The sequence below is a fragment of the Pteronotus mesoamericanus genome, unplaced genomic scaffold, assembly GCF_021234165.1.
Source record: "Pteronotus mesoamericanus isolate MK-2021 breed Mesoamerican mustached bat unplaced genomic scaffold, CSHL_Meso_final contig_116, whole genome shotgun sequence".
Lineage (NCBI taxonomy): Eukaryota > Metazoa > Chordata > Mammalia > Chiroptera > Mormoopidae > Pteronotus > Pteronotus mesoamericanus.
The window spans coordinates 94,846-120,194 of NW_026555027.1; the positions used below are offsets into that span (position 1 = coordinate 94,846).

Sequence of the window (25,349 nt, forward strand, 5' to 3'; positions counted from 1 at the left end):
TGAAACTGCCACTGACACTCAAAACAGATTTGCAAACTGCTTTCCTGCCACTTCCACACAGAGGCCACATCAGCTACCACAGGACATACTTTGTGTCTGTCTTCTCAATGAAAGGGGCTGACACACAGCCAGCGCTCCACAGTGATCATTCAATCAATAAACAGACGAACTAAAGATGGAAAAGTGTCCCAAAAAGTTTAAAATACAGCAAAAGCTTTTCCCTCATTTGACTGTGTTTCATCACTGGCTGACTAGGGAGAAAGGGATGGGGCAGAACTAAAAAGCTACAGTCAGCCCTGGCTGGTATGGCTCAACTGGTTGGAGCGTTGTTCCATAAACCAAAGGTCTCAGGTTTAATTCCCGGTCAGGGCACAGCCTGGGTTGCGGATCCAGCCCTCGTTCGGGGCACGTTCAAGAGTCAACTGACTGATGTTTCTCGCCTCCTCTTGCCCCCCCACCCATGTCCTCAGATGAGGATTTAAAAAAAAGCTACAGATGAAAAGGAAATGATTAAAGAGAGGCTATTTATGGTTGTAAATCCTCCTGAAGGCTGCAGCATTTGCCCGACAAAATGGGAATGGACACTCACCAAAGACACTAATCGTATTGACTGTCAGCTTGTTATGCAGTAAAGGTATAAACCAGGAATAGGTCAGCTATAATTTAATTTATCTCTGCTAGGTTTGGGTGTAGATATTGAGGCACTTCTTATGTCTCAAGGAGTAATTAATAGAATATTTATTATTAAGAAACTAACCATTTATACTGCAAAGATCTTCCTTGGTCCAGGCCAAAAGGGCAGGTATACATTGAGCAATGAATTCTTTCTTGTCTTCTTTAGACAAAAATGGACAGAGACTTTGAATGGTGTGCATATGACCCTCTGTTAGCGGGAAAAAGCTGTTCAAAGAAAAGAAAAACTGAATTATATTTATCCTAAATATGCAGTTATTTCAGAAAATTCCTTATTCAGATTATTTCAAAAGGACTAGTCATTCCACTATATAAAATAATTGTATATAAAAAATAGAATCTATGCAGAGATTGCTAACTGCAAATTTGGAATGATGAAAGTATAATTATTTTTTGCTGCTGCTTTCTCTTTTTAACACGTTTTTAATTTTTTAAACAAGTGTATTTAACTTACCCCATCTATGACTGCCTTACGTTATACACATAACACACATTTAAGCTTCCTGAAAGAGTCCACTGTGGATCTACACAGTACCATGTGTCCTTTCTCTGTGAACTAATACTCGTGTGTGCGCGCGTGTGTGTGTAGATAGATAGTTGGGTTCATTTACATAATCACATAATACTAAACAGTTTTCTTATCTGCCACTTTTAGGCTTAAATACAAAGTATACAAGTTGTTACCTGTCACTTCTATACTTTGTAGTGTTTCTGTGTCAGAACACATAGGTATGAATTATTCTTCGTATTAGTATTTTTTATGTACTACATAACTAAGTTACAAACAAAAATATTCCAGACGATGGCAGTCTCATAGCTTAACTATTTCTCTGTTGCTGCACATTTAGGTTTCATTCCCCACCTTTTTGCTCTTGTAAATAGGCTGCACTCAGTGTCCTTGAACCCACATGCATATACCCCTCAGTCTAGGGCCCTGAAAGTACAATTGCGGCGTCAAAGGATTTGAAGGCACTGTATTTTGAATTTCAAATTGCTTTCCAAAAAAAACCCTAACCCATTTAAACCATCACAAAATGTACACATGACTCTTTTGCTGTACACCTAATGAATCTTTTGAATTCCTGGCACCAGGTCAGATATGCTTTATTTGACCATTACGATTGGTAAGATAATTCCTTTCATATTTTGTATTTTGTAAGTGAATTACCTTTGATTGTTTCATCTGTGAATTTCCTGTTCGAATCCTTGATACATTCTTCAATTTGGATTGTTTGAATTAATAGAAGGTATTGATATATTATGGACATTCTTTGTTAATTTGCAAATGTGTTCTTCCATTTTGTCACTAGGCCTTTTAATCTTTGTTTACTGTATTTCTGTCATAGTTTTCTTTTCTAAGGAAATATTTTACTGTGGTATTTTATTGTGGTAAAATATGAGTAACAGAACTTATCATGTTAACTATTTTTCAGAGTAGATTTTGGTACTGTCACTTGTATTCACACTGCCGTGCAAACATACTCCAGAACTCCTTCCATTTCACAAAACTCAAACGCTATGCGATAGCCAAGAACTGCCCCTCCCCCAGCCCCTTCTACTGTCTGTCTCTACGACTCTGATTAAGCTGGGTCCCTCAAACCAGTGGGACCGTCTAGTCTTCGCCTCTTTGTGACTAGTTGGTTTCACTCAGCATAACGTCCTCAGGGTTCATGTGTGTGGTGGCCGGTGCCTCTTCTTTTTAAGGCTGAGGGATGTTCCACAGTACATATGTACCATATTTTTTGTCTGTTTGTGTTGATGGACAATTAGGTTGCTAGAAGCTATCATTTTTACATTATCAAATATCTATCACTTCTTCAATGAATTCTGGGTTTTGTGTTTTGCTTAAGATCTTCTCCATGCAAGACAATCCGGTCCCTTAATCCCCTAAAACTTCACAGGTCTATTCTTTACATTTAGCTTTCACCTGGACTTTATGTTTAGGTGTAATATCAGGAACAGGTCTTGCTATATTTTATAAACATATACCTAGTTTTCCTAACATCATTTATTACTGATTCTCTTTCCACTGATTTGAAGGTCACCAGTATTGAAAATTAAACCCTTACGTCTGTGTGGATTGGTCTCTGGGCTCGAGACTATGCTCCACTGGTTTGTTTATTCACCATTTCCATGGAGTTTAATGACTGGCTGAGCAAGTTCTTTTCACTTTTCTCTTTCAGAAATTTCCTAGCCATTCTTAAGCATTTTTCCTTCAAAGGCATTTGATGTTTAGAACAGCATGTCAACTTTTTCAAAAGATGTTGTTGAAATTTTTATTGGGATTGCAGTTAAATTACAGGTTGATAAGACCATTTGTATGATTTATCTTCCTATCTTCTTTCCTAATCTTTTTTAAGTTTTACAATTATAATTTTTATTAATTAATTTGTATGTATTTATAGTCTTGTCATTTGCAATGAAATCTTTTTTCCTGTGACAATTTTTAATTTATTCTTACTGATAAGAAAGTTACTGATTTTTGCATGTCAAGTATATATCCACCTCAGCAGTGATTAAATAGTTCTTGAGTTAAGTCTCCATTAATTTTATAATCAAAAAAATTTTAAATTATGATGAACAGAACAGCTAATATCAAAATATCATACAGTGGATGATGTCACTGACAGCACATTCCCGGGTGAGGCACCTACAGCGGGAGAGCAGATGACTGGGTGGCCAGAGATGAGGACACGGGGTGGAGGGAGGTGGCTGTGGGTGTGAAACGTAGCACAAGCGAAGCTTAGGATCAAGGCTGTTCTCAACCCTAAGACCGTGCTGGCTGGGGGTCCCGTGGAGTCTACAGGGAACACACGCACACGCACAAATGACCGCAGGTACACCAGGCCAATACATTGTATCAAGGTCATTTTCTGGATGTGATATTGTGCTGAAATTGTGCCAAATGGTGCCGGTGGGGAAACTGAACGCAGGACACATGGAGACTTTCTGTATTATTTCTTATATTTGCATGTGAATCCTTATCTCAAAAAAAAATTTTTTTAAGTTTTAAATAAGATTTTTAAAAAATCAAACTTTAGTTTACAATTCTACTGTGCCAGAACATAAACGTATCATTCTTGAATGTTTCTTGGTAAATCAATAAATTTAAAATGCCTCCTGGTGAATTTCAGCTGAGTGTTGACTTTGAATGCTCAGCTTCTCCAGCATGACAAACCCCAGCAGGTCTCTTCTCGGTCTAATTGTAGTGTATTTCTTTGTCTTAAGAACACATTTACTGCATTTCTAGAACACACTTCAATAGGATGACCCCTATGAAGAGAAGAGTAAGGAACTTTCCAAAGAACAACTAACATGATGAACGATGTCAGAGATGGAAAATAATAGAAAGATATGCACCAGAGGGAGACTTTTGGGGAAAAGAGAACAAGTTTATAAAATGCTACTTGTCTAAAACCAGTATGAACCACACCAAAATGTTATAAAGTTAAGAATGCTTATTCAAAAAAGGTATGTTCCAAACCTAAAACAACTCAAATTGTTTTCAGTCTTTAATTCTCATTTCCTTTACCTAAATTTCATCGCCTAGGCCTTGTTTTCTCGATTCATTAGAGACTGTTGGTTAGTTGGAGGTTGCCAAGGTGACCAAATACAATAAATTACAAAGTGAAAAATTTAACTAATTATACCTTTCTTTTCTCTTATAATGCTGTTTTACTTCATCAGATGAAATGCTTCGGGAAAAGATCAATTTAGCAATAGTAAGAGACCATAGAGTGCCATGTTCCATGGATCTAAAAAAGGAAGAAAAAATCCATTTTGAAACTGTACCTACAATTTCTAAAACCTGTTTCCCTACATTCCTGGAACAGAGTTGAATCTGTTGCCCTGTGAGGGTGCCACCTCACATAGGACTTCTGCCCCCAGGACTGGGAGGACCGGGCACACAACAGCCCTGAGCTTCAGGATGAAGCCTGAAGCCACAGGCGGCGGCCTCGGCTGACCGCGGCCAAGGGGCTGGGGCTGAGGCAGCTCAGGCGGCTGCCGGCTGCAGCGGGGCTGCCGAGAAAGACTTGTCCAGCCGGGCCCAGACCCTGGAAGCTCCTAAGAGAAAGCAGTTCCGCCCAGTTAGTTCACCTGCAGAACCTCTACCTGTGATCACCTTCACGGTGGCTGGTTCTCATACCCACTTCCTCGTCTAGGGAGAGGGTCTGTGGCTCTCACGGCAGGATGCAGCTGTGACAACGTGCAGGACACAGACTGCGTTTCACAGGAGTGGGAGAGCGGGTCACAGATGACGCGTCAAAACTGTGTCTGCGGGCTCTGTCCCTTTCATCATCTGCCCCTTGAACGTGTTTATAAGTTTAACAACACAAAGTCCAGGTATCCCCCCAGGAAAAAAATAAATAAATAAAGTACTTAGTATCCACAAAGTATTTATTAAGAATTTGGATTTACAGCAACCCTCTGAAAAAATGAGCATAGAGAGGGCTTATATTCTATATAAACAATGCCATAAAGTAGTAAAATAGTCATTTAAAAATGAAAATTGAAAGGTATTTTTACCTGTTAAATAGCAGGTGCAAAAGGCCAGCAGTATTACCAAGTCCATATAGGTTATCATATGTAATACTCATTTTTTCAAGCATTTCACAAAATCCAGTCAGGACAGTGGGCCGGTTGTCCACTTCTTCACACCACTGCAGGGAATAGAGCAGCTCTGCGGCTGAGAGGAGGGCGCATGTTAGCGAGGGCGCACGGTGACAGCCTCCTAGCCCCCTCCTGCCTCTGCCCCAGTCTCTGACGCGGCCGTGTCTGCTAGTCTCAAAGCATCTGTGAACTGACTTCCAAACCTGCTCTGAGACTTTCAAGATACTGAAAACTGAGAACATCTGTCTGACACAGAATACCACTCCTTCACCAACTCTTACTTGGTTCCTTGTCTGATTAGTTATGAATGGGACAGGGACCTTAACTGCCAGAGATGCGGGAAGACTCTTCCTACCATGTTTGCCACAGCGGTAAGAAGCTGCACACGGGATAAACCACTAAGGGATGCGAGGCCTGAGATGAGCCCTGAGGGGAGACGCTCCAGCCAGCGTGGTAGGGAACAGAGGGCGGCAGGGGACCCTGAACAGGGCGTGGGCCCCATGCAGACCGTCTGTCTTCCAATGAGCTTCACCGAGAGCCACCCGTGAGGACATGACTGCCTGCCTCTTAGGAATTTAAGGACCAAGTGTCTTTCATAAGCCTGGCATGTCACAGGCTTTTAACATACATTTAGTCACAAATCTCTTTTACAAATTCATGTATGGTTTTGGATTTTGAAGCCAGAAGACTGAGATCTTGTTTAAAACCTAATCCTACCCTTTACAAGCTAAATAATTCTAAGCAAGTCACAATGAGAAAAACAGTAATATCTAACTTGATAGGATTGATGAGAAGATTACACAACGTTGTCAGTTTGGAATTAGTAATACAATTAACAAAAGTACATCATTGCAGAAATGACACTACCGTCCAGGCTGGCTTTTGGACAGTCACTCTGGCAACCGCGTAGCCGGGGGCTCCTCGCCTCGCCCTGAACAGCACCTGCAGCTGGCCAACCACAGGCCCCACCTTCCTCGCAGGAACTGCCCCCGGCCCCGGGAATGGTCGCCGCTGAGGGCTTGCACACGAGGCCGACAGGGGAACTGAGCAAACCCTCGATTTCCAGTGCCATCTGCCCCGCTCGCATGCCACCTGTAGTTCTACACTATTTCAACCTCCACTTGCCAGGAAGACAGAGGTCCAGTGGCTCACACATTAACTAAAAATTCAGACTTCTTGATTACACACCAGACTCCCTGCACAGTGTGCTCATGGTTATGCGACACAGGACCCACTTACACTGATGTCATGCCAGTTTGAGTAAGTGATCTTATACCACATTCTGCTGTAACCTAACAAGATTATAGCAAGATTTCAGTATGTTTCCATCTGATTTGCAATTTAACATTCATCACTTAAGAAACCTCAAGTTTCTCATCACTAAAATAGTAAATAGGAGCAGCAGATTCTTGATTCTATAAAGAGTTAAACTGTGGTATAACCAAAAGTATTTCAAAATTCTTTCAAAATTCATATTCATATTACGTCTGGATGCTCAGGTATACTTACTTATGTTCTCAAGCTCATTATTTTCTAGGACTATCTCCTTCTTCAGGGCCACTAATATCATTTTGCTCAATAATGCCGAAGTACACAAATGACTAGGAAGTTTCTTTGTATCTTGTTCTTTAAAATCTGTTTTGAAACACTCATAATTCAAACTCAGTCTTCCTTCTAAAAGAGGTCTATGCAACCACTGTAGAAAGACAAATTATATACAATATCATTAGATATTCTATTTACCACCAACTATACAACTAAGACAGGGAACAAAAATAGTTACTAGGACATCTTCAAGTTGTTACTAAATTTTTAAAAATGAGCTCATTATCAATATAAAAATACAGTCACAGAAGCCTAAAGCTTGGTCTCTACCATAAGATATTCTCACATGCACATTCCTTGCAGACACCTGCGGACATCACCTTGCACCACAGCTACTGCTGGTGTCAATCGGGGTCTTGCAAACAGCAAACACACGATATATAAGCATTCAGAGGCATAAGGGCAAAGCGAGATACTTACTTCATTTACTTGTTTTTCTTCACCAGAAATAAATAAAAATATGTAAGCTTCCATTACATACAAACATAAGAGTGAAATACACACTCCTCAACCTCAAACATACCTGCACAGGGAGAGACTGTCTCATCATCCCCCACTCGCTGCTGCTTGGCATGACACTTGCAATGTAATCTCCCAGGAGGGAAGTGTCTTCACTCTCTCCAAGCTTATTGAGCAAATCATCCACAGTAGACAAGAGGCTGTGAAGACTAAAAATAACACAAAGAATGTGACTATTATAGTTACGCCATGAAAAACGTGAATGCCCTGGCACAAACTGAATGCCTTGTGGTAGATAACAGCTTCCCTGAACAAAAAGGCAAACAAAGTAACGATGAGTGGCTTTGCTATGTCGCCATCCACCCCAACCACACACACGGTCACTCTCAGGATTTAATCCCACATTTACAATTTGAAAAGAGAGTGCTTCTTCCACCTCAGCGTGAAGGGGGTCTGACCCATTCCTGATCAGATTATTTCTGAAATGCACTCCCACAGTCCATGAAAAGAGCACAGTGATCAGAAACAGACGAGACTCAACCCCAAAGCCTCTGGATGCATCTGCTCAGTTTTCACTTTTAAATATGGATTGAAGTGTGCGATGAGAAACGTATTTGCAATTCAAATACCTTAAAACAGTGGCTGTCAGACCCCAAAAGATAACCAAAACAGAACAATCGCTGTGTGAGCCGACCAGGAGAAATAATGGTTGTGAGCCACACCAGGTGAGACACAGGACAGCGTCTGCAGCCCGTCACTGTGAATCAGGAGTGAGGCAGGTCTGCCCTGACAGTTGTTCTTCAATTCACTGACTTTAAGGCAAATTCTTTTGGAAAAATTCTCTTAGGAGTCCTATCAATTTCTTATATAACAAGTCATTTTTCACAGGCACTCACATTAAAGATTTAAGGACAGTGAACAAGTATTAAGAAATGCTGTATAACTGGGCACAAAAATGGTTACCTTTGGATGTCCAAAGATGAAGCCTGGACCTGGTTCTTCAGCCACAGAGCAGACAAGTGCAGGAAGGCACTCTGGGGACCTCTGCGGCCAGTTTGATGAACCAATACATTCAAACCAGAGAGCCAAGTATTTTTCAGTTTACAGATAAGAAAGTCTAAAATCAAGATGTCAACAGTAATTTGTAATTCCACTGCAGTAATTATAATCATTACAAAATGTCTAAAAGAACTCATTGCCGGGCTCAGATTATTAAAGGTAACATTCAAAAAGAAGACAAAAATTACTATTAGTATTAAATCATCAAACAAACTAATTATGTCATAAGTATGCAATAATACAAGCTAGCTCATGCCACATAAAGTAAAAATGGTAAAATTAAAGTTGTCCTTTTGGAGATGCAAAAAATATTGGGTTGGTCAAAAAGTTCATTTGTTTTTTCCTTAAGATGGCTCTAGTAGTGCTTAGTTGTTTTTAACTTCATTCCAAACAATTTTGTTAGACTGTATTGCGACAGTTGTCCTACCAGTGTGCATTTAAAAAAAGACATCAAAACGGGTGAATATTTGTGCAGCCATTTTAATATTTATCATGGAAGAAGATATGCAGTATTTTTGGCATAGTATGCTTTATTATTTCAAGAAAGATAAAAACGCACCTGAAATGCAAAAAAATGATTAGTGCAGAGTATGGAGAAGGTGTTGTGACTGATCGAACGTGTCAAAAGTGGATTGTGAAGTTTCGTGCTGGAGGTTTCTCACTAGATGATGCTCCATGGTCAGGCAGACCAGTTGAAGTTGATAGCAATCAAATTAAGACATTAATTGAGAATCAACATTATACCACACAGGAGATAGCTGACCTACTCAAAATATCCAAATCAATAAAGTCACTGGTGAAAACAAAAAAATGTGTCTTCTTTTTTGGCCTTTTTAGCCAACCCAATAAGCATGCCTTTTCCAAATAGAAAAGCTAGTACTAAAGCAAGTGCTGGAGAGGAACGCTCTCCAACAACAGTATTTTTAAAAATATTTCTTTCGTAAGTAATTCTAAGTCAATACACAAGGCAAGAATATAGTCCTTAAAAAGGCAATCTCGATTTCATTTTGATGTAGACTGAGATTAAATGTTCTTAACTATTTAAAAGAAGGAAAAAGGTAAGATACGACGCCTTCCAAAACTATTCCTTTGATATCCAGTAAGAACTTCAGACATAATGTCTACATACATCTTTAACTTGGTTTTGTTAAAGTTGAAAGTGTTTTAAGATTTGAGTCCTTTACTCAAAATGGTTTCAACTTTCAAACACATTATATGATTCAATTAATAAAGCCTTGGCACTTACACTATGAAGGTCAGAGCCGGAGATTCCCAGCAAAACATTTGAGCAGTAGGCTATTACCTGGCAAATGTGTTTTTTCTTTGCTCTGAACACATAACTGAAAGAGAGTTAATAATAAATCTTCAGATGATGGCATAAGCAAGCATCCTTTTGCTGAGCTGAAATAGTCATAGACCACATCACAGACAAAACACACTGAAGAGTCATTATTTTCAGCTTCTGACAATTTCTTTGCTTTGGATAAAGTTTCATGAAGTTTAACAATAATTCTTTCAACATAAACTTCTCCAATCAAGTAATCTAGAGGAAAAAACCACAGACAAAAAATAAAAATGTTAACAGCATAATTTTCATTACCTTACAACTTGAGTCTTTGTGTTTATTAAAAAAAGGTGCTTGTATTAGACAAAAGAAAATCATATCAACAAATGAATCTGTTCTCACAAAAAGAGGCCTCATGTAAAAAATAGCAGTTTTGATTTAAACTTAAAAAGCTATGCTCTACAAAATTAGGGCAAAGAACTTTGCAAAATTCAAAACCCTTTATAATAAAAACCAAAATATTAAATGTCATCCATGTCATGCTACCAAGATAATAAACAGTTAGGGTACCTAAAATTTAAGGTATTTTAGTAAATTATGTCGTGTATTCTCAACAAGTAATATGCAAACTCAGCAGCATGAAATCCCCCCAAAAGTGATAGGGTTATTCCTCACTGAAAAACAAAAGTCATGTTTTTGCCTACCATTTTTAACATGTTGTGATAATACCAAGCTTAAAAGAGTCCATCTTTCTGAGAAGTTAGGTTCAGAAGTTACTGTGGATTCCAAGTCTTTGTTGCACAGATGATCTGCCAAGGTTACCAATTTCTCTCCGAGGATGTCTCCTTTCAGCCAAGAAATGACTAAAGCATGTTTCTCTGGACTAGAACATGCCTAAAACCATACAATTAAAGCAACAATGAGAAGAAAGACCACAATATCTATCTGCCTGGAGTCTTACTTCCTGATCCCTGAGCCTCCCTGAGCTCCTCCCGTGGCCCCCCTCCTCCCTCATCTCCTCCCCAGCGTTGAGGTCCCCGCAAAGCCTCGCTTACTAGACCCCTTGCTTTGCTCTTACATCTTCCCAACCACTTCCCCAAGTCCCATCCATTTTTCGAGAATTACTACAAATCCCACCTGCTTTTTGAGGTCTCCCCTCCATCCTCTCATCACTGATTTTCTCTGAATTTCTAAAGCACTTACTGGATTGTATTATTATTTAAATGTTTCATCTGCGTGTGTCTTGTGTCCAATGAGACTCTAAGTTCCTTGAGAGCAGAGACAGTCTAAAGCTTCCTTGACACCTGCTATCAACTGCAGATATTTTCGATAATGAATGGCTGTACTTTGAGGACAGATTTTTTAAAAATGTCCTACAGATATTCAATTTTTGTTCATTACTTTTATTAGAATTAAAGCACAATTAATAGATAATGGTAAATCACTTCAATATGAATAATGGTACTTATTCTTCCCACAAATTCTTTGAAATAGTTACTAGGGCCAAAAATGTGACAGCAACTAGTTTATTTTCATGGGGTGGAGAAGCAAGAAAAAAACTGTAAATCCAACCCCAAAAGCATGCTGATCCATGTTCCCAGAGCTTCTTTTGTTTTAAGGGTTGAGAAGAAAGGAATTTGCAATTTGGTTCATTTCAAAGCAATCTAGGAAAGAAAAAAAACAAAAACAACCCAAGTATGGACCAGGTGATGCCTGAAAAACTTTATCCTTTTACTTAAAAAATTGTAGGTAAACATAGTTTTTATTTTAGATCAAGTTTTACCATTATTCTGGCTTTATGACTTCGGACAAATCTCATGATCAACCTGGGCCTATTTCCTACTTTGAAAAATGAAGATTAACCTAGAAAATCTCTAAGATTCTCTTCTGCATATAAAATCCAGGTTTGTTTTTAAAGGTGGCTTTAGGGCTCTGCTCATAAAGCATGAGGTTGCATAAAGACAAGGAAAACCAGAGTTTAGATGGCTATAAAACTGGCTTTCCTAATACAGTTTATCAAAAAAAGACCCATCTATTTTATAGAATCCTACAAAATCCAGAAAATAATCCTCTGAATAAAATGTCTCAGATTGGCAAGACATGAGGGTCAGCTTCGCCACATTTTAGCTAGAGAAAGAACCCGAGCAGCTTTAGGGATGGGAGGCAGCCGCTCATGGGTGAGTGGGAAGCAGAGACTGCCCCGGGTAGAGGCCAGTCTCCCAAACACATGCATCCAAACCCCAGGGCAGGCACCTCTTTCAGCTGGAAATGGAAGGATCAATCTCTTATCAAACGTCTAACTCCCCTTACTCTGATTCTAGACTGGTCAGGCAGCTTCCGGTGAATGTGGTTTCTATGTAGCCTGCCTATAGGGAGAGAAGGTGCTGGGTAAACTACTGCAAAGATGTGTCTGATAAATTATATTTCTCATTGAAAAACAGTAATGTTGTATATTTCTTTCGTAAAAAAATAAACTGCTGGGGGAAATGGGGAGTTATTGTTTAATTGGTAGTTTCAGTTTTGCAAGATGAAAAAGCTCTGGAAACTGGTTGCACGGTAATGTGAGCACCCGAACACGACTGAACTACACACTCAGAAACCATTAAGATGGTAAATTTTAGGTTGTGTTTTATGCCATAATTTTAAAAGATAGAAAAAAACCTGTAGGTTAAAGAGTTATCTGTGTAACACTTAAAAATAATCCAAAAAAGGTAAAATAAAATTTTAAGTAGTCATAAAATTTCCGTTGTTGGAAATGTGTTGTTAATTATATTATTTACATCTTCATTAGGGAAGAATACTTAGGCTATTTTTTTTAACTTTCCAAATTGTTTTATGTTCCTTGCTTTCTTTCCATTATTCTCATCATAAACTTTCTTATTCAGTTAGGTCGCCATTAAAGGCTGGAAGATTTCATTTGCCTGCGTAGTATTCCAGAGCCAGACCAACCATTTCCTGATGTGTTCTAGTCAAAACTAGACCCACTGAATCCATTTCCATGGAAGAAAAAGTGACGAGGATAAGAGTACAAACCTGTAGCCTTCGTTAAAAAAATGAAATGTTTACGCTCTCCCTCTGGGGAGCACACCCGCGCCTTCTCTGTCCTTCCCCACCCCCAGCCCCACCCCCACCCCCACCCCCACCCCGCCAGACATGATGCCTTGGCCTCTCCCTCTCCTCAGCTCCGAGGGCCCTTCTCCTGCCTCTGTGACTGGTTTCCTGATGCGGGCCAGCTGGCTCACTTCTGCACCTGCGACTTTCTAAACGAACTTTTCCTTATAATTTGAAAAAATATATAAATAACAAAATAAAATGTTTAATCTTCCCCTTGTTACCTGCTAGGAAAGAAACAGTGGGTTTTCATAGCCTGTTCATTCTTCCTTGATATTCCTAACCTGCCAAACACTGCAGAAAAGCAAGCACCAAATGCCTTCCCAAATTATGAGAAGTGATCATAATGAGGAAGTCCTCTGGCACAGGTGTCTGACCACATACCAGTGCATCACTATGACTGTAGTTTTAAGTTTTCCACAACCATAAACACGAAAAGAAAAACAGAAGAAAAAGAATCCCTAAGATACCTTTTCGATGACCTGAAGAACTGAATTCCACTTCAGATCCACCTGAAAGAGGAGTCAGAAATAATCACTGGAAGGAAGAGTAAACATTTACAAGTAAATGAAGTAACCGGGTAACCATTACAAGAACAAAACGTTTTCAGCTAATCCAACTCCCCGCTTTGTTACTACGCTTTTGTCCTGATCACATACTCACTGAACACCTACCGTGAGGTCTCACACACCTCCCAAATCACAATCAGTATATTGCTTATCTTTAAAGTGACATTCGTAATCAAGACACAATCCAAATGTGCGCCCCCCCCCCCGCCGCCTCCCCCCAGGACTCCTTCTCCTTGTCTACGGTCACGATGCCAGAGTAAACCAGTACAGTCTGAAAAGAGATGTGACAGTAATACCTCAGTTAGATCATCCAAGACGTCTTTTCTTTCCTTATCGTTGTCACAGCAACGAAGGGCACTGTACAAAATGTCCACCAAGAAACCAGTGTCCTTCCTTTGGTCTTCATTTAGCCAACCGATTAGTTTCTGGTATAAAAACTGCACTGCGGGATGTTTTTGTACAAGTCTGGCTATTTCAGGAGGTTTAGATTTGACAATACTCTGCTTTTCATCACCTACTAGCATCTTAAATACTTGGGTTGAAGAGAAGGAACTGAGCAGAGTGGAAAGAAACCTTAGATGTTGCTCTGAGTTTTGTTCATTGACAAAGTTAATGCTCATCTCTGCGAGTCTGCAGACTAAGTCTTCCAAAGGTTTCGTCCGAAGTGGAGACAGGAGGTCTGAACGGTTATGGGAGAGAAGAGGCTCAGCCACCACTTCACAGCCCTCACTGTTCTCTCCTGAGAAGACACATTTTTCATTCTCTGTATTACTTTCAGGCATCTCATCAGCAAATCTAACCTTACCAACTTTTTTCCTACTTGACTTCAACGAGTTCTTCGGCTTTTGAAGGACCTGCAATAGGTTAGATACACCCAAAACAGACTTAACATCAGCTTCTGGCTCATTGATTTTCTCAAAACAGATCTCTGCTAGTCTTTCCCAGAAATTCAGTAGCACGTTCTCCAAGCTGTGAGCAGTTTTAACATCTTTTTCCAAATCTGCTTTGGCTTCCCAAGAACTTAAAGTTTCTGCTAAATAGTCAAATAGTTGCCCGTCCTGCAACCTTTGGTCTCTGAGAACTGCATCAATCACAGGAATCAACTAAAACAGAAAGGGAAATATAAAAGTTCAGTTTTCAGAAGAAATAAAATTTAAACAAGGTAGTTGTATAATACTATAAATTTTCATATTTAATACATGAAAAACAAGGATTTCCCCCCCAGAACTCTGAAAAGTTAACCTGAAAATTATTTTCCTATCATATAAAGAGCTTAATGATTTCACTGTATTCCCCTGAATTACTTCATTTTTATGATATACATGACCAAGATTATTGGTCATTAACAAATAATATACTTTTCTCTGCATTTCTAAAGTTAATCAAGTTTTCTGCTTTTTCCCCTAAGCCAATATGAAAGACACAGAGGACCCACAGCCTCCAGAACCCTTTTCTTGAATCACAAAGACAAGAGAAGCCGACTGTGTGAGACAGCGACAAGGGCTCGTAGGCGAGTTTCCTGCCACAAGGGCCATATTCCAGAGCCTGCTCTCACGGCAGCTTCTAAAGGCCGAGCCCAACTGTTCACAGAAAGACACAGTGCTTGAGTATTTCATAAGTAGTAAATACTTAAGTACGTGTGTTAGAACTTACCATATTTAAACTTACTGTAGTTTTCCGTGTATAATGCTTATTTTTCTGCCCAAACTTTTGAGGGAAAGATAAGGATGTGCATTCTACATGGGTGTAACAATTACATACCACGGGTGTAATCATGGGCATAATAATCCCGTGTTTAATGTGCACAAACGGGGGTGTGCATTGTACACAGCAAAGGACGGTAATGCAAAAGATCAAAAACCACGTCTTCTAAATTGTTATGCATTTCAACTTGGAAACAGTCAGGGTTTGGTCATCCAGAGACTAGTCCTCAGGTGTCACAGTATTACACTATTATATATACTAGCAACTATGAAATCCTTACAAGGAAGGCTAATTAATAACAATGGCAACAAGACACAATGAATTTGATTCTTTATAGTCAGTGTGGAAAAGCACTGGTGATTTTTACACTATAAATACCTGATCATTGACGAGCATGTCTTCAATCTCTTTCTCACCTAAGTTTTGCTGCATTATAAAACGTAAGCAATCAAAAAAAGCAGATATCACTGCCGAGCACTCTGAGAGGCTGGTTTTGATTCTCTCTGTTGAAAGCCTAAGAAATAATACATAACTGTGGCTTACTCTTTTATCAAAAAGAATGTAAGTAACTCAGAAACACCAAAATAAAGTCATGGAAAAGGCATCATACCAAAAGAAGAGGACTTTTTAAAATAAAATTCTTAAACTAAAAACTAAGAACAACAAAAGTACAGCTTGATAAGAATATGAACTTGAAGAACTGTGAAAAAAAGCTTATTTTTAAAAACTATCAACAGAAAATAACACATTTATTTTCTATTCATGAACCAATCCAGCTACAAATTTTAAAGATAGGACTTAACCAAATAAAAAGTAGTGTGAAAAAAATTTAAGAACTTAATGAAATTGGGTATCTTTTATTTATTAAGATCAGCAAACAGACTGAAATAACTTTTTTTTTGAAGCTGATCAGAATCATTAAAACAATGGAATTTTTATTTTGATGAAAAACTCCAGTTTACAATCATTTAGTAAATGAAGAGCAAACACTTCATTTTCCTATCCTGTAACTAAGAAAAAAAGTCATTAGTAAATAAATATCTGTGAACAGATTAAGGGTAAGGCAGGCTGGATAATAAACCACCTATGATGTTCACATTTCCTGCATGTGACTCACTCTAAAAAGGTGAAAATGGCGCTGGAGGTAACTGAACTGTTAAGATATGGGTATTGAATCTCTTTCTAATCATTCAAATGAGCCCAATGATACATACTCATTTTTTGCTCATCATGGGCAGCAAACTATACACATTTTACTGAAGGAATACTTTCATAGGAAGCACTTAAGTTACATTGTGCACCACACAACTATAAAAATGGCTTGAACAATTCCATTTAACCACCATTTATAAAGTGCAACTATGTAATATTCTGCCTTTTATCTGAGGTGTGATAAATACCAATCTATACTGAAAGTACCCCAGCTGCCAATTTCCACCACTTCTGAAAAGATCTAGATGTGTGAAAAAGGACTGTCCCCCATACAAAGAACCAGTTTCACAAACCCACCGGTAAACAAATACATTTATATAACTGGAACCTCAGGATGCTAGAGTTGTACTCATTTAAAAAACCATTCAGCTACCTTTGTTCTTTAAAAAAGGCTACACTGCAATATCCTAAACATCGTTATGTGCATCTCACGATGAAGAGAGTGGCCTTGCAGCGCAGGAGGAGGAGAGCGCAACGCCACTGTGAAGAGCAGCACGCTACGGTTTCGCGGACTATCAGCATCACAGCATCGGATTCCGTGCATCAGGATCGAGGTCACTGTTGCCCGAAGCGGGGTGGACAGGGACACTACCCAGCTCATCCACTTGTGGAGTTGGGTGCATGACTACCAGCTGGTCGTGGGGAATGTCTGCGGCAGCTGCTGCAAGGCTGGTGATAGATTTACTCTTTACCCACTGAAAGTCCACATGCCGGCTCTTTCCTTCTTCCTTCTCCCAGGACATTCGGACAAACGGTCTTTGGACGTAGTTGTAAATCACTTCTGGGCGGCCCCCAGGCCTTCTCTTCATTTTCTCTTTATAGGTAGGATAACCTTCTATTCCCAATCTAATCTTAAGACCTCTCTCTTTCAAAACTGATTTGGCCACATCTGTTTTCAATGTACTTGAAAAATCTATATAATTTTGTGCTATAAATAATTTGTGAATATTCTTCTCCCATCTGGGGTGGATCCTCTTCATCCCAATCAACCACATCACTGTCCGTAAGCACCACTCTGTGGCATTCTCGTTCCCCACTCTGGGCACTAGCTATCATGAGAGGCAGAATCATTTCTTCTAGATAAAATTCAAACTGTCTACGAGCACCACCACTTGATAACTCATGCATTAGGGCACTGAGATCTCTACATTTAATAGTACTATGTTCAAAAGAGATACAAAGATAGTCGCATGCTTCTCTCAGTTCAGGAATAGATATGCCATCAGGACAGCGGGTTATTCCTGTTTTACAATAATCCAGAATAAATAGCTCGACATACAGTGGAGCCAATTCCCTCTGCCACCTCATACTCTCCTTTTTCACCGGGACGTGTGAAGTTATATTCTCTGCCATATCCAAACGTCCTGCCCAACACTGTATTTGGCTGCGCAGTAAGAATGGATGGGTCCACAAAAAAATCTAGTGTTATCCACTATTAATGTCACGCGTTCTGACGTTCTTACATTCCAAGCTCCTTCTTTTGCATTTTCACACACAAACACCATCTCCCCAGATGTCTTACAGCTACCACCTGAACTTGACTGACTACTGTTTCTGCTGCTGTTCCCAGCACTGCTACTGGAACCATTTGGAGATGCTTTTTGAGGACGAGGACTGCTTGGATGAGAGGAACTGTGATCCTTTTCTCGTTCAACATGGTGTTGTCGTGTTGGAGAAGTAACATTTCTAATACAGCGAGTGAGCTGAGACTCCGTTCTTTCGTGAGAGGAATCTCGTGACCTGTCACTTGACCTTCGTCTGTCTCTTGATTTTTCGCGTCCCCGACCAGCACCACGTAGGCTCCTTCTGGCGTGGTCAACAACTCCTGCAGCAACACGTGAAGGAGTGCTGTAGTGCCCGCTGAGCGTCCACAGAGAGCCTAGGCAACAACCGGGGCCGGCGCCACCTCTGCTTCCTCCTCAGCTCGACCCCTCCAGAGGTGTCTCGGCTGACGGCCACTCTGGCGGCTCGGGCTACCAGAGCCGCCCCGGCAGGTTGCAGGCCGGGTCTTCTGAAATAACTTTTAATTGTGACTTTAAATTTCCCTAACTCTGTGGAATTTTTAGAAACTTTATAGATTCATTTTCTGCATTTACACATTTGTACTTATCAACATACAAAAAAAAAAAAATGGCTCAAATGAAAAATGGCCCATTGTCACCTAAGGGTTATACCATGTTTACCTCATTTTCTGCTATATACCAGCTGAAGCCTTGAAAGCACTCAAGAAAACATTCCAATTTAATTATCAGAAAACTTAAAAAGTGTTTAACAAACAGCAAAAACAGTTTTGGGGAAATTTAAATAAGAAAGAAAATTAAGTATACATCACTCTACCCATCTGTGAAAACACGGAAAATCTCTTTTGCTTTAAAGATCAACCACTGAAACTCCTTACCCGGCAGCCAGAGAGGCGAGGAAGTCTTTGAAGAAGCCCAGCTTTGGGTCTGTGACGGACGGAGGGAGTCTGCTGATGAAGGGCAGGAGGTGAGGGCACACGACAGTGGCCAGGCCCCGACCGCCTTCACGGACCACAGCTGACAGCTTGGGAAACACACTTTTTTTTGCATTTACATGAAGCCAACAGTCCTAACCAGAAAAAAGATTATAATAATACAGATCATAAGTATACTTTTCCCAATTAGGAGAGAAGACACATAGATCTCAAAAATAAAAACCAAGTAAGAGACTAACGTCTCTCACTGCCATTAGAAACTAAAACTCTGAAATTTCAAGACATTTATTACACATAGCAATCATGTATCCCACACGCTTCCAGGATAATATCCATCAGAAATAATTATTTAACTTATAATATTTGCATGAAAGCTGCTTTCTGAAAGGGACAGCTATATGGAACCTAAATACAAGATTCAGAGGCGCTTGCTCTCTGGGCCACAAAGGGACAAGTGACACTGGCTAAATGGAAAGTAGGTACAAACTCTTTGCCATTTTACCAGCAGTTTAAGATTTATACCAAGTTTTGGATTAAGTATTTTATTTCCAAGAAAGGATTTTTTCAGTTAAGTTTTAAACAGCATAACCTACTAGGCTTTCTCTAAGATAGCAATTTTCAACCAATATGTTAAAAAACATTTAAAACACGCACTACCTGACTGTTTTCCCTCAGATTGTCAATTTTAAAAATGACAACAGCCAGCACAACAATAGCCATCTAGTGTGAATGAAGCCAATAGTGTGAATACCTATTTTTTTGTTATATCAGCAAAAAAATACATTTTTTGGTGCGTGGCAAATTTTTTTTAAGCTTTTATTTATTTATTTTCAGAGAGAGGGGAAGGGAGGGAGAAAGAGAGGGAGACAAACACCAGTTGGTCCCCTCTCACATGCCCCCAACCAGGGACATGTCTCACCACCCAGGCCTGGGCCCCGACTGGGAACCAAACTGGCCACCTTTCAGTTCCCAGGCCGGCACTCAGTCCACTGAGCCGCACCAGCCAGGGCGCACACGGCACGTTCTCAGTGACTAGTCACGCGTGCCAGGAGATGAAAGCGGCTGCCAACTGCAGCTCGAGGGCAAGCGCTCCAGGACGCAGGGAGGGTCCCTCCCTCACCGACCTCGACAGTCGTCAGGGTGTACAGCACAGCCTCCCAGAGGGCGGGGCACACCACGGGGTCACTGTCGTCGATGCTGAGCAGCACAGAGGAGCTCACTCTCGATGCTTCACCTCTCATCAACTGTGGAATACGCTGGCACAAAGCAGAAACTAACTCGAAATAAGCAGCGCGGATCTAAGAGAAATAATGAAAGCAGAAACAAAAGGGGGAAAATAAATACATACATTCAATGAGAACAGCCTTGCACATGCTAACAATTTCAGTCAAGGTGCCAGGAATGGAGTATGATAATTCAGCTTTCAATCTGAAGTCCAAACAATTAAATACAAAAGTGGAAGTACAATAACATTCAGGCATGAGAGGCAAATCAGTCCCACCACGAAGATGTATTTGTAGAGTTTTAAACATAAACAATACACATAAAGCATAAACTACTACAATCAGGTGGGAAAAAAAGGAATCAAGAGAAATGTCTTAAAATAAGGAAGGCTAGGATACCTGAGGTACACTGTGCTTTCCATACTTCCAAAACTTATTCTGTGACAAAAGGGACTTAAATTTCTCTTCTAGAGACTTGAGGTCGTGATCAGGTATGAGGCAAAGCAATTTCTTTAAGGCCAACAAGGAACACGTTACAACCCGATGGAATTTAGCTTCTCTCTCTTCCTCTGGAACAGTTCTTATTGTGAAAGTAAATGAAATATGTATAAGGATTGAATATAAGCCCAACTACATATTTGGCACTTCTATTTTAAATATTTTGTCATTAAACAACTACCAGAGTTGCTTTATTTCTGTATCTATTCTTCCTGTGCCACCCCCGCCCCCTCAAAATACAATCACAGAACTTTAATCACATACTTTCCATGCACTACCAGGTGCAAGCGCACGGAGAGCCGTGGCCGAGGGCGGCAGCAGCGCGAGAGGAGCCTCGGGAACGGGAGTCACCGCACCGCAGACGGCCTCTCCCGGGGCCTCTTAACGGTCTCATTAGAACATAATAAAAGGAAGGGGGACGTTTCACTACTCTTTCAGTAGAGCTACTGACAGTTGTTCAACTGTTTTCAACCAGACCTTAAAATGGTCCCTGCTATGACCGTCAAAAGGTGAATGTGGGACAAATCTGAAAGCATCTCTTTGAAAAACAACCAAATATGTGGTTCCCAGATGATGCAACTTAAACAGCAGGACACCTTGCAAGGTGAAGCACCTAAAATGACACGTGGCATATAGCACCATATTAAGCTTTTCACCTCTACATATGGCATCCCTTTTAAAAATATCACATTAAAACTGTCACGTTATGACCCACGAGGGAAACAAACCCTCACGTGAGGTACAGAGACACAACTTACTGCGGGTCACTGAGTGAGTCGGGCGTCTCCTTGATCAGATGGTCCTGCAGCACCTGCCGAGGGAAAGCCCAGGCCTTCAGGCTCCTGCCAGTGGTGGCTGGGTAGAGCATAACCCTCTTCTTCCCTAAAAGTCTTTTACCCCTTCCCAACAAAAGAAGCTAAATTAAGTAGCAAAGCTAAAAGGTTTGAACTTTACCCATTTTTCTTTCCCCACCATCCCCCGAAGGTTGGCTGCTGCTGGGGTAAGGACAGGGCACTTCTCCAAACAAGTGCAGTTTCCATCAAGAGAAACTGCCCCCCCGCCCCACCGCCCCGGCTGGTGTGGCTCAGTTCATGGAGTGACGACCTGCAGACCGAAAGGTCAACAGTTCGGTTCTAGCTCAGGGCACATGCCTGGGTTGTGGACCAGGTCCCCGGCTGGAGGTATCTGAGAGACAACTAATGTTTCTCTCCCCACCCCCCCATCTCTCTAACATAAATAAAACCTTTAAAAACAATTAAAAAAAAAGGAATTGTCCCCTAAATACTCCTGGCCTCTGGCTTCTCCATTCCTCCTGCCCACAGTGGCGAAGTGGGGGAGAAATTGGGCTCTGCTGCCCTCTCCCCTCTCTTGAGCTCCTCCTTGCTAGCGGAGAAGAAAGCTGTGCTCTGCTCCGCCACTCCATCTGAAATGTAAGTCTGCCTCCTTCTGGGGTACAGTACTGGCCAGACACTATTGCAGTACCAGCTCTACCAGCAATAACAAGAGCTAATGTTTATTGAGCTTTTCCACATGCCAGATAATGCTTCCAGCACATTTCATACCTTACCTAAATTAATCCTCACGACTCACTGAAGTAGTTAATTCCCGCCATGACAGATGAGGACATGGAGGTACAGACACCTGCCCAAGGTCACACACCTAACTGATGGGAGGGAGAGGGGACTGAAATTCCATGGTGCTGCCCAGAGCCCATGCACTTACAGACAGCACAGAATGCTGTGCACAGAGAGTAAAACCGAGGACCCAAGTGGGGAACTAGAACACATGTGCCGTATAGTCTGTAAATCTGATATTTTGATCTTCATTTGCCTAACTCCTCTCTAACTAGCTGGTCTTATACTTGGGAAAGTTGAAACCCAGTATCTGCAGTGAACTGCAACATGGACAACTAAAGGGAAGATGACATGAAGGAAAAAATCCACATATTCAACGATCACTGACTCACCCATAACAAAGCCAGTAACAAAAAACCACACAAACAAAAACTACGAAGAGCCAGATCGGTTGTCTCAAAATCCATTTTCTAAAACTCTTAGTGTCTAAGCTCATGACACTTCACTTTCATAAGTTACCACTTGATAGTCAAATAAACCAATGACTCTTGACCTGTAGTTGGGTTACAGAACTTTGAGAAGATGGGTAATGGTACAAATTCTCTCCGCAGAAAGACAAGCTTGGCACACCTGAGAAGGGGAAGAGCGGGAGAACCGAGAACCGAGGAGGCACGGGGACGGCGTGGGAGAGTGGGAGAGGTGCGGGGGACAGCCCCGGAGGCCAGGGCCGTGAGGGAGACGGGGAACCACAGCAAGGCCGACTCACAGGGAAGAGGAAGGCAGGGAGGAAGGGACAGACTCAGGAGCTCCACAGACAGGAGTGCGTGCAAGCACATGCTCTGTAAATCTTGAGTTCACTCCTCAATTTTTTTCACATAATAGTAAGAAGGTTGGTCATCTGGTTTTTCCAGCCCACATCTTAGGAACAGTACAATGGAGGGAAGAAATGAGGAAAGCAGTACTAGATGCAGACAAACCAAAAGGCACAAAAGTTATAGCTGATACCAGTCTGGTAAAAGTGCTGGCCGAGAGCTGACGAAACTTTCGTATGTGTTAACGGGAGAACAGATTTGTATGGCCATTTGAAGGGTACTTTACCAATATCTATAAAAATTTTAAATGTTCTTATTCTTTGACCCAACGAATGGTGACTAAAAGTGCTGGTACTTATCACTCCCACAAAGTATGAAGAGATCTATTCAAAAAAAGTCCACTAAACTTTGTAATAAAAACATCAGGATAAAACTACAAATGTGTATTTTAAAAAGTTAACTAAACTGCTGTATGTCCATACAAAGGAACACCGGAGAGCCAGCAAAAAGAGTGAAGTAGAGCTGTAAACATGTATTAACATTAAAATATAGAGGAAAATATGTTTAGATTGAACTCTTAGATCTGTTTTAGACGATATATTATAAAGCATATATCTAAATTTTTTAGGTAATATGATAGAAAATTTAAATGACTTAGAAAGATGCAATACAACATGTTAATTATAGTAAAAATGTAACATGAGCCCTGGCTGGCGTGGATCTGCAGACTGAGCTGCAGCCTGTGGACTGAAGGGTTGTCGGTTCGGTTCCTGGTCGGGGCGCATTCCTGGACTGCAGGCCAGGTTCCCAGTTGGGGGCGCACGAGAGGCAACTTACTGATCGATGTATCTCTTGCACATTAGTGTTTCTCTCCCTCTCTTTAAAAATAAATTAATTAAATATTAAAAAAATAAATAAGATGTAACACGAACAATTGTATTAAACAATGTTCTAAAAAGACAACCTTCCGTTGCAAATATTTCACACACGAACTCCCTCATAATGCCAGGAAGAAGAGCTGTCACAGTAACATGCCTGTTGTCCCTTAAGTATCTAAGGAAAAACACAGAACAGTTCCCAGGACTCACACTTGCAATCTCTTCCTTGCAGAAGGCTACGGCCTCCGGCTGCTTGCTGGGGGGAAACGCGGCTGCGAAGGCGTCCTTTGCTGCCGATGCAGCGGGTGCATACGTGTCACACTGAGCCAGGAGCCAATAGCCCATCACACTTTTTAAATAAGGAGCCAAGTGTTTCTTAACTTTGAGGATAAGTTTTTCAAAAGCTTGCTGTGTGGCTTCTCGAACCCGGCGGTCATGGTCCTGTTGCAAGCATAATATGGTTTAAAATCGCTCTACTGGAACAAATACAAATATTTTGGAATATGCTATGATGACCTATTAATAAGACCTCAACTATGTACAGAGCTAAACGAAAATCAATAACTATGAGAAAAAATTGATTAATTTTTCCTTCTCCCCTTTTCCCAATGAGGTAAGAACTGTATTAAAGCTAGAGTTAAGGCTAGGCCTTAAACAATTAAACAACTGACTCTCATTCTTCTATAGCAAATATACAAAGTAATCAAACTGCCAAAATTTATTGAGATTGGGAAGCATCTGGGTAATTCTGACCTAGTTTTTGAAAACACAGGCTCCCTATACACTTGTACCCCCAGTGATCCAACCCGTATAACAAGAGTGACATAACATTTCCTTACCCTCACCAAAAATGTCACATAAATCTGACAGTCCCTATAGCATCCATCAAAAAAATATACAACAGGAATAAGCTAGTTAAGTCTTATACTTACAAGTGAAATTTTGCAAAAAATTCTTGGCCAGTACGGAAGAACTCCTTTTACACTTTCTGTGTCTCTCTCTGTACACATGGCTCCAAATTCTTGCATAGCCTAAAAGTAAATTATTAACATCATGAGGGGATCAACAGCCATAATATTGGCTGATTATATTTATTCTTCTCTGGAAGCTTTGTCTATTTTATGGAATGGGAGAATACACTGTTTCTGTTTGTGCCACATGGGACTAATTTAAACAGTCCCTTTACATGCTTGTACGGTAGATATCTTTCAGTTGTTTTTTAAAAAAGAAAATACACACAGCCCTTGCTGGTGTGGCTCAGTGGACTGAGCAGCAGCCTATGAACTGAAAGGTCACTGGTTCGATTCCCTCGCAGGGCACATGCCTGGGTTGTGGGCCAGGTCTCCAGTTGGGGGCGTGTGAAAAGCAACCAACTGATGTTTCTCTCACACATTGATGTTCCTCTCCCCTTCTTTCTCCCTCCCTTTCCCTCTCTCTGAAAATAAATTAAAAAAAAATTTTTTTAATAAATAAATAAGAAACATGCAAACAAAAAAATCTCATTTAAAATTATAGGGTCCGATTATATTCTCTAATGGGAGCAAAACTATACAGCCAGAAATCCAACGTGGCTCCAAATGTACAGAACAACACACTAATTT

The 25,349-nt window shown here is 40.6% G+C and overlaps 2 protein-coding genes across 2 annotated transcripts in view; both read right to left on the reverse strand.

Moving 5' to 3' along the window:
* LTN1 (listerin E3 ubiquitin protein ligase 1) overlaps window positions 1–25,349 on the reverse strand; it is a 46,468-nt gene that overhangs the window by 17,267 nt on the left and 3,852 nt on the right. The window contains exons 3-19 of the mRNA XM_054577716.1: window positions 24,681–24,779; window positions 23,959–24,189; window positions 21,243–21,295; window positions 20,386–20,566; window positions 19,888–20,061; window positions 18,707–18,897; window positions 15,475–15,610; window positions 13,689–14,495; window positions 13,294–13,335; window positions 10,417–10,606; window positions 9,731–9,970; window positions 8,332–8,485; window positions 7,433–7,577; window positions 6,814–7,000; window positions 5,221–5,380; window positions 4,344–4,448; window positions 758–900 (exon numbers count right to left, since the gene is read on the reverse strand). Of these exons, the coding sequence (XP_054433691.1) occupies window positions 758–900; window positions 4,344–4,448; window positions 5,221–5,380; window positions 6,814–7,000; window positions 7,433–7,577; window positions 8,332–8,485; window positions 9,731–9,970; window positions 10,417–10,606; window positions 13,294–13,335; window positions 13,689–14,495; window positions 15,475–15,610; window positions 18,707–18,897; window positions 19,888–20,061; window positions 20,386–20,566; window positions 21,243–21,295; window positions 23,959–24,189; window positions 24,681–24,779 (3,238 nt within the window). The remainder of the gene's footprint in view (window positions 1–757; window positions 901–4,343; window positions 4,449–5,220; window positions 5,381–6,813; window positions 7,001–7,432; window positions 7,578–8,331; window positions 8,486–9,730; window positions 9,971–10,416; window positions 10,607–13,293; window positions 13,336–13,688; window positions 14,496–15,474; window positions 15,611–18,706; window positions 18,898–19,887; window positions 20,062–20,385; window positions 20,567–21,242; window positions 21,296–23,958; window positions 24,190–24,680; window positions 24,780–25,349) is intronic.
* LOC129072354 (BTB/POZ domain-containing protein 10-like) lies at window positions 16,830–18,649 on the reverse strand. The gene is given in 5 exon segments (XM_054575843.1): window positions 16,830–17,199; window positions 17,201–17,571; window positions 17,573–17,725; window positions 17,727–18,226; window positions 18,646–18,649. Coding segments are annotated over 5 exon segments (1,398 nt in total).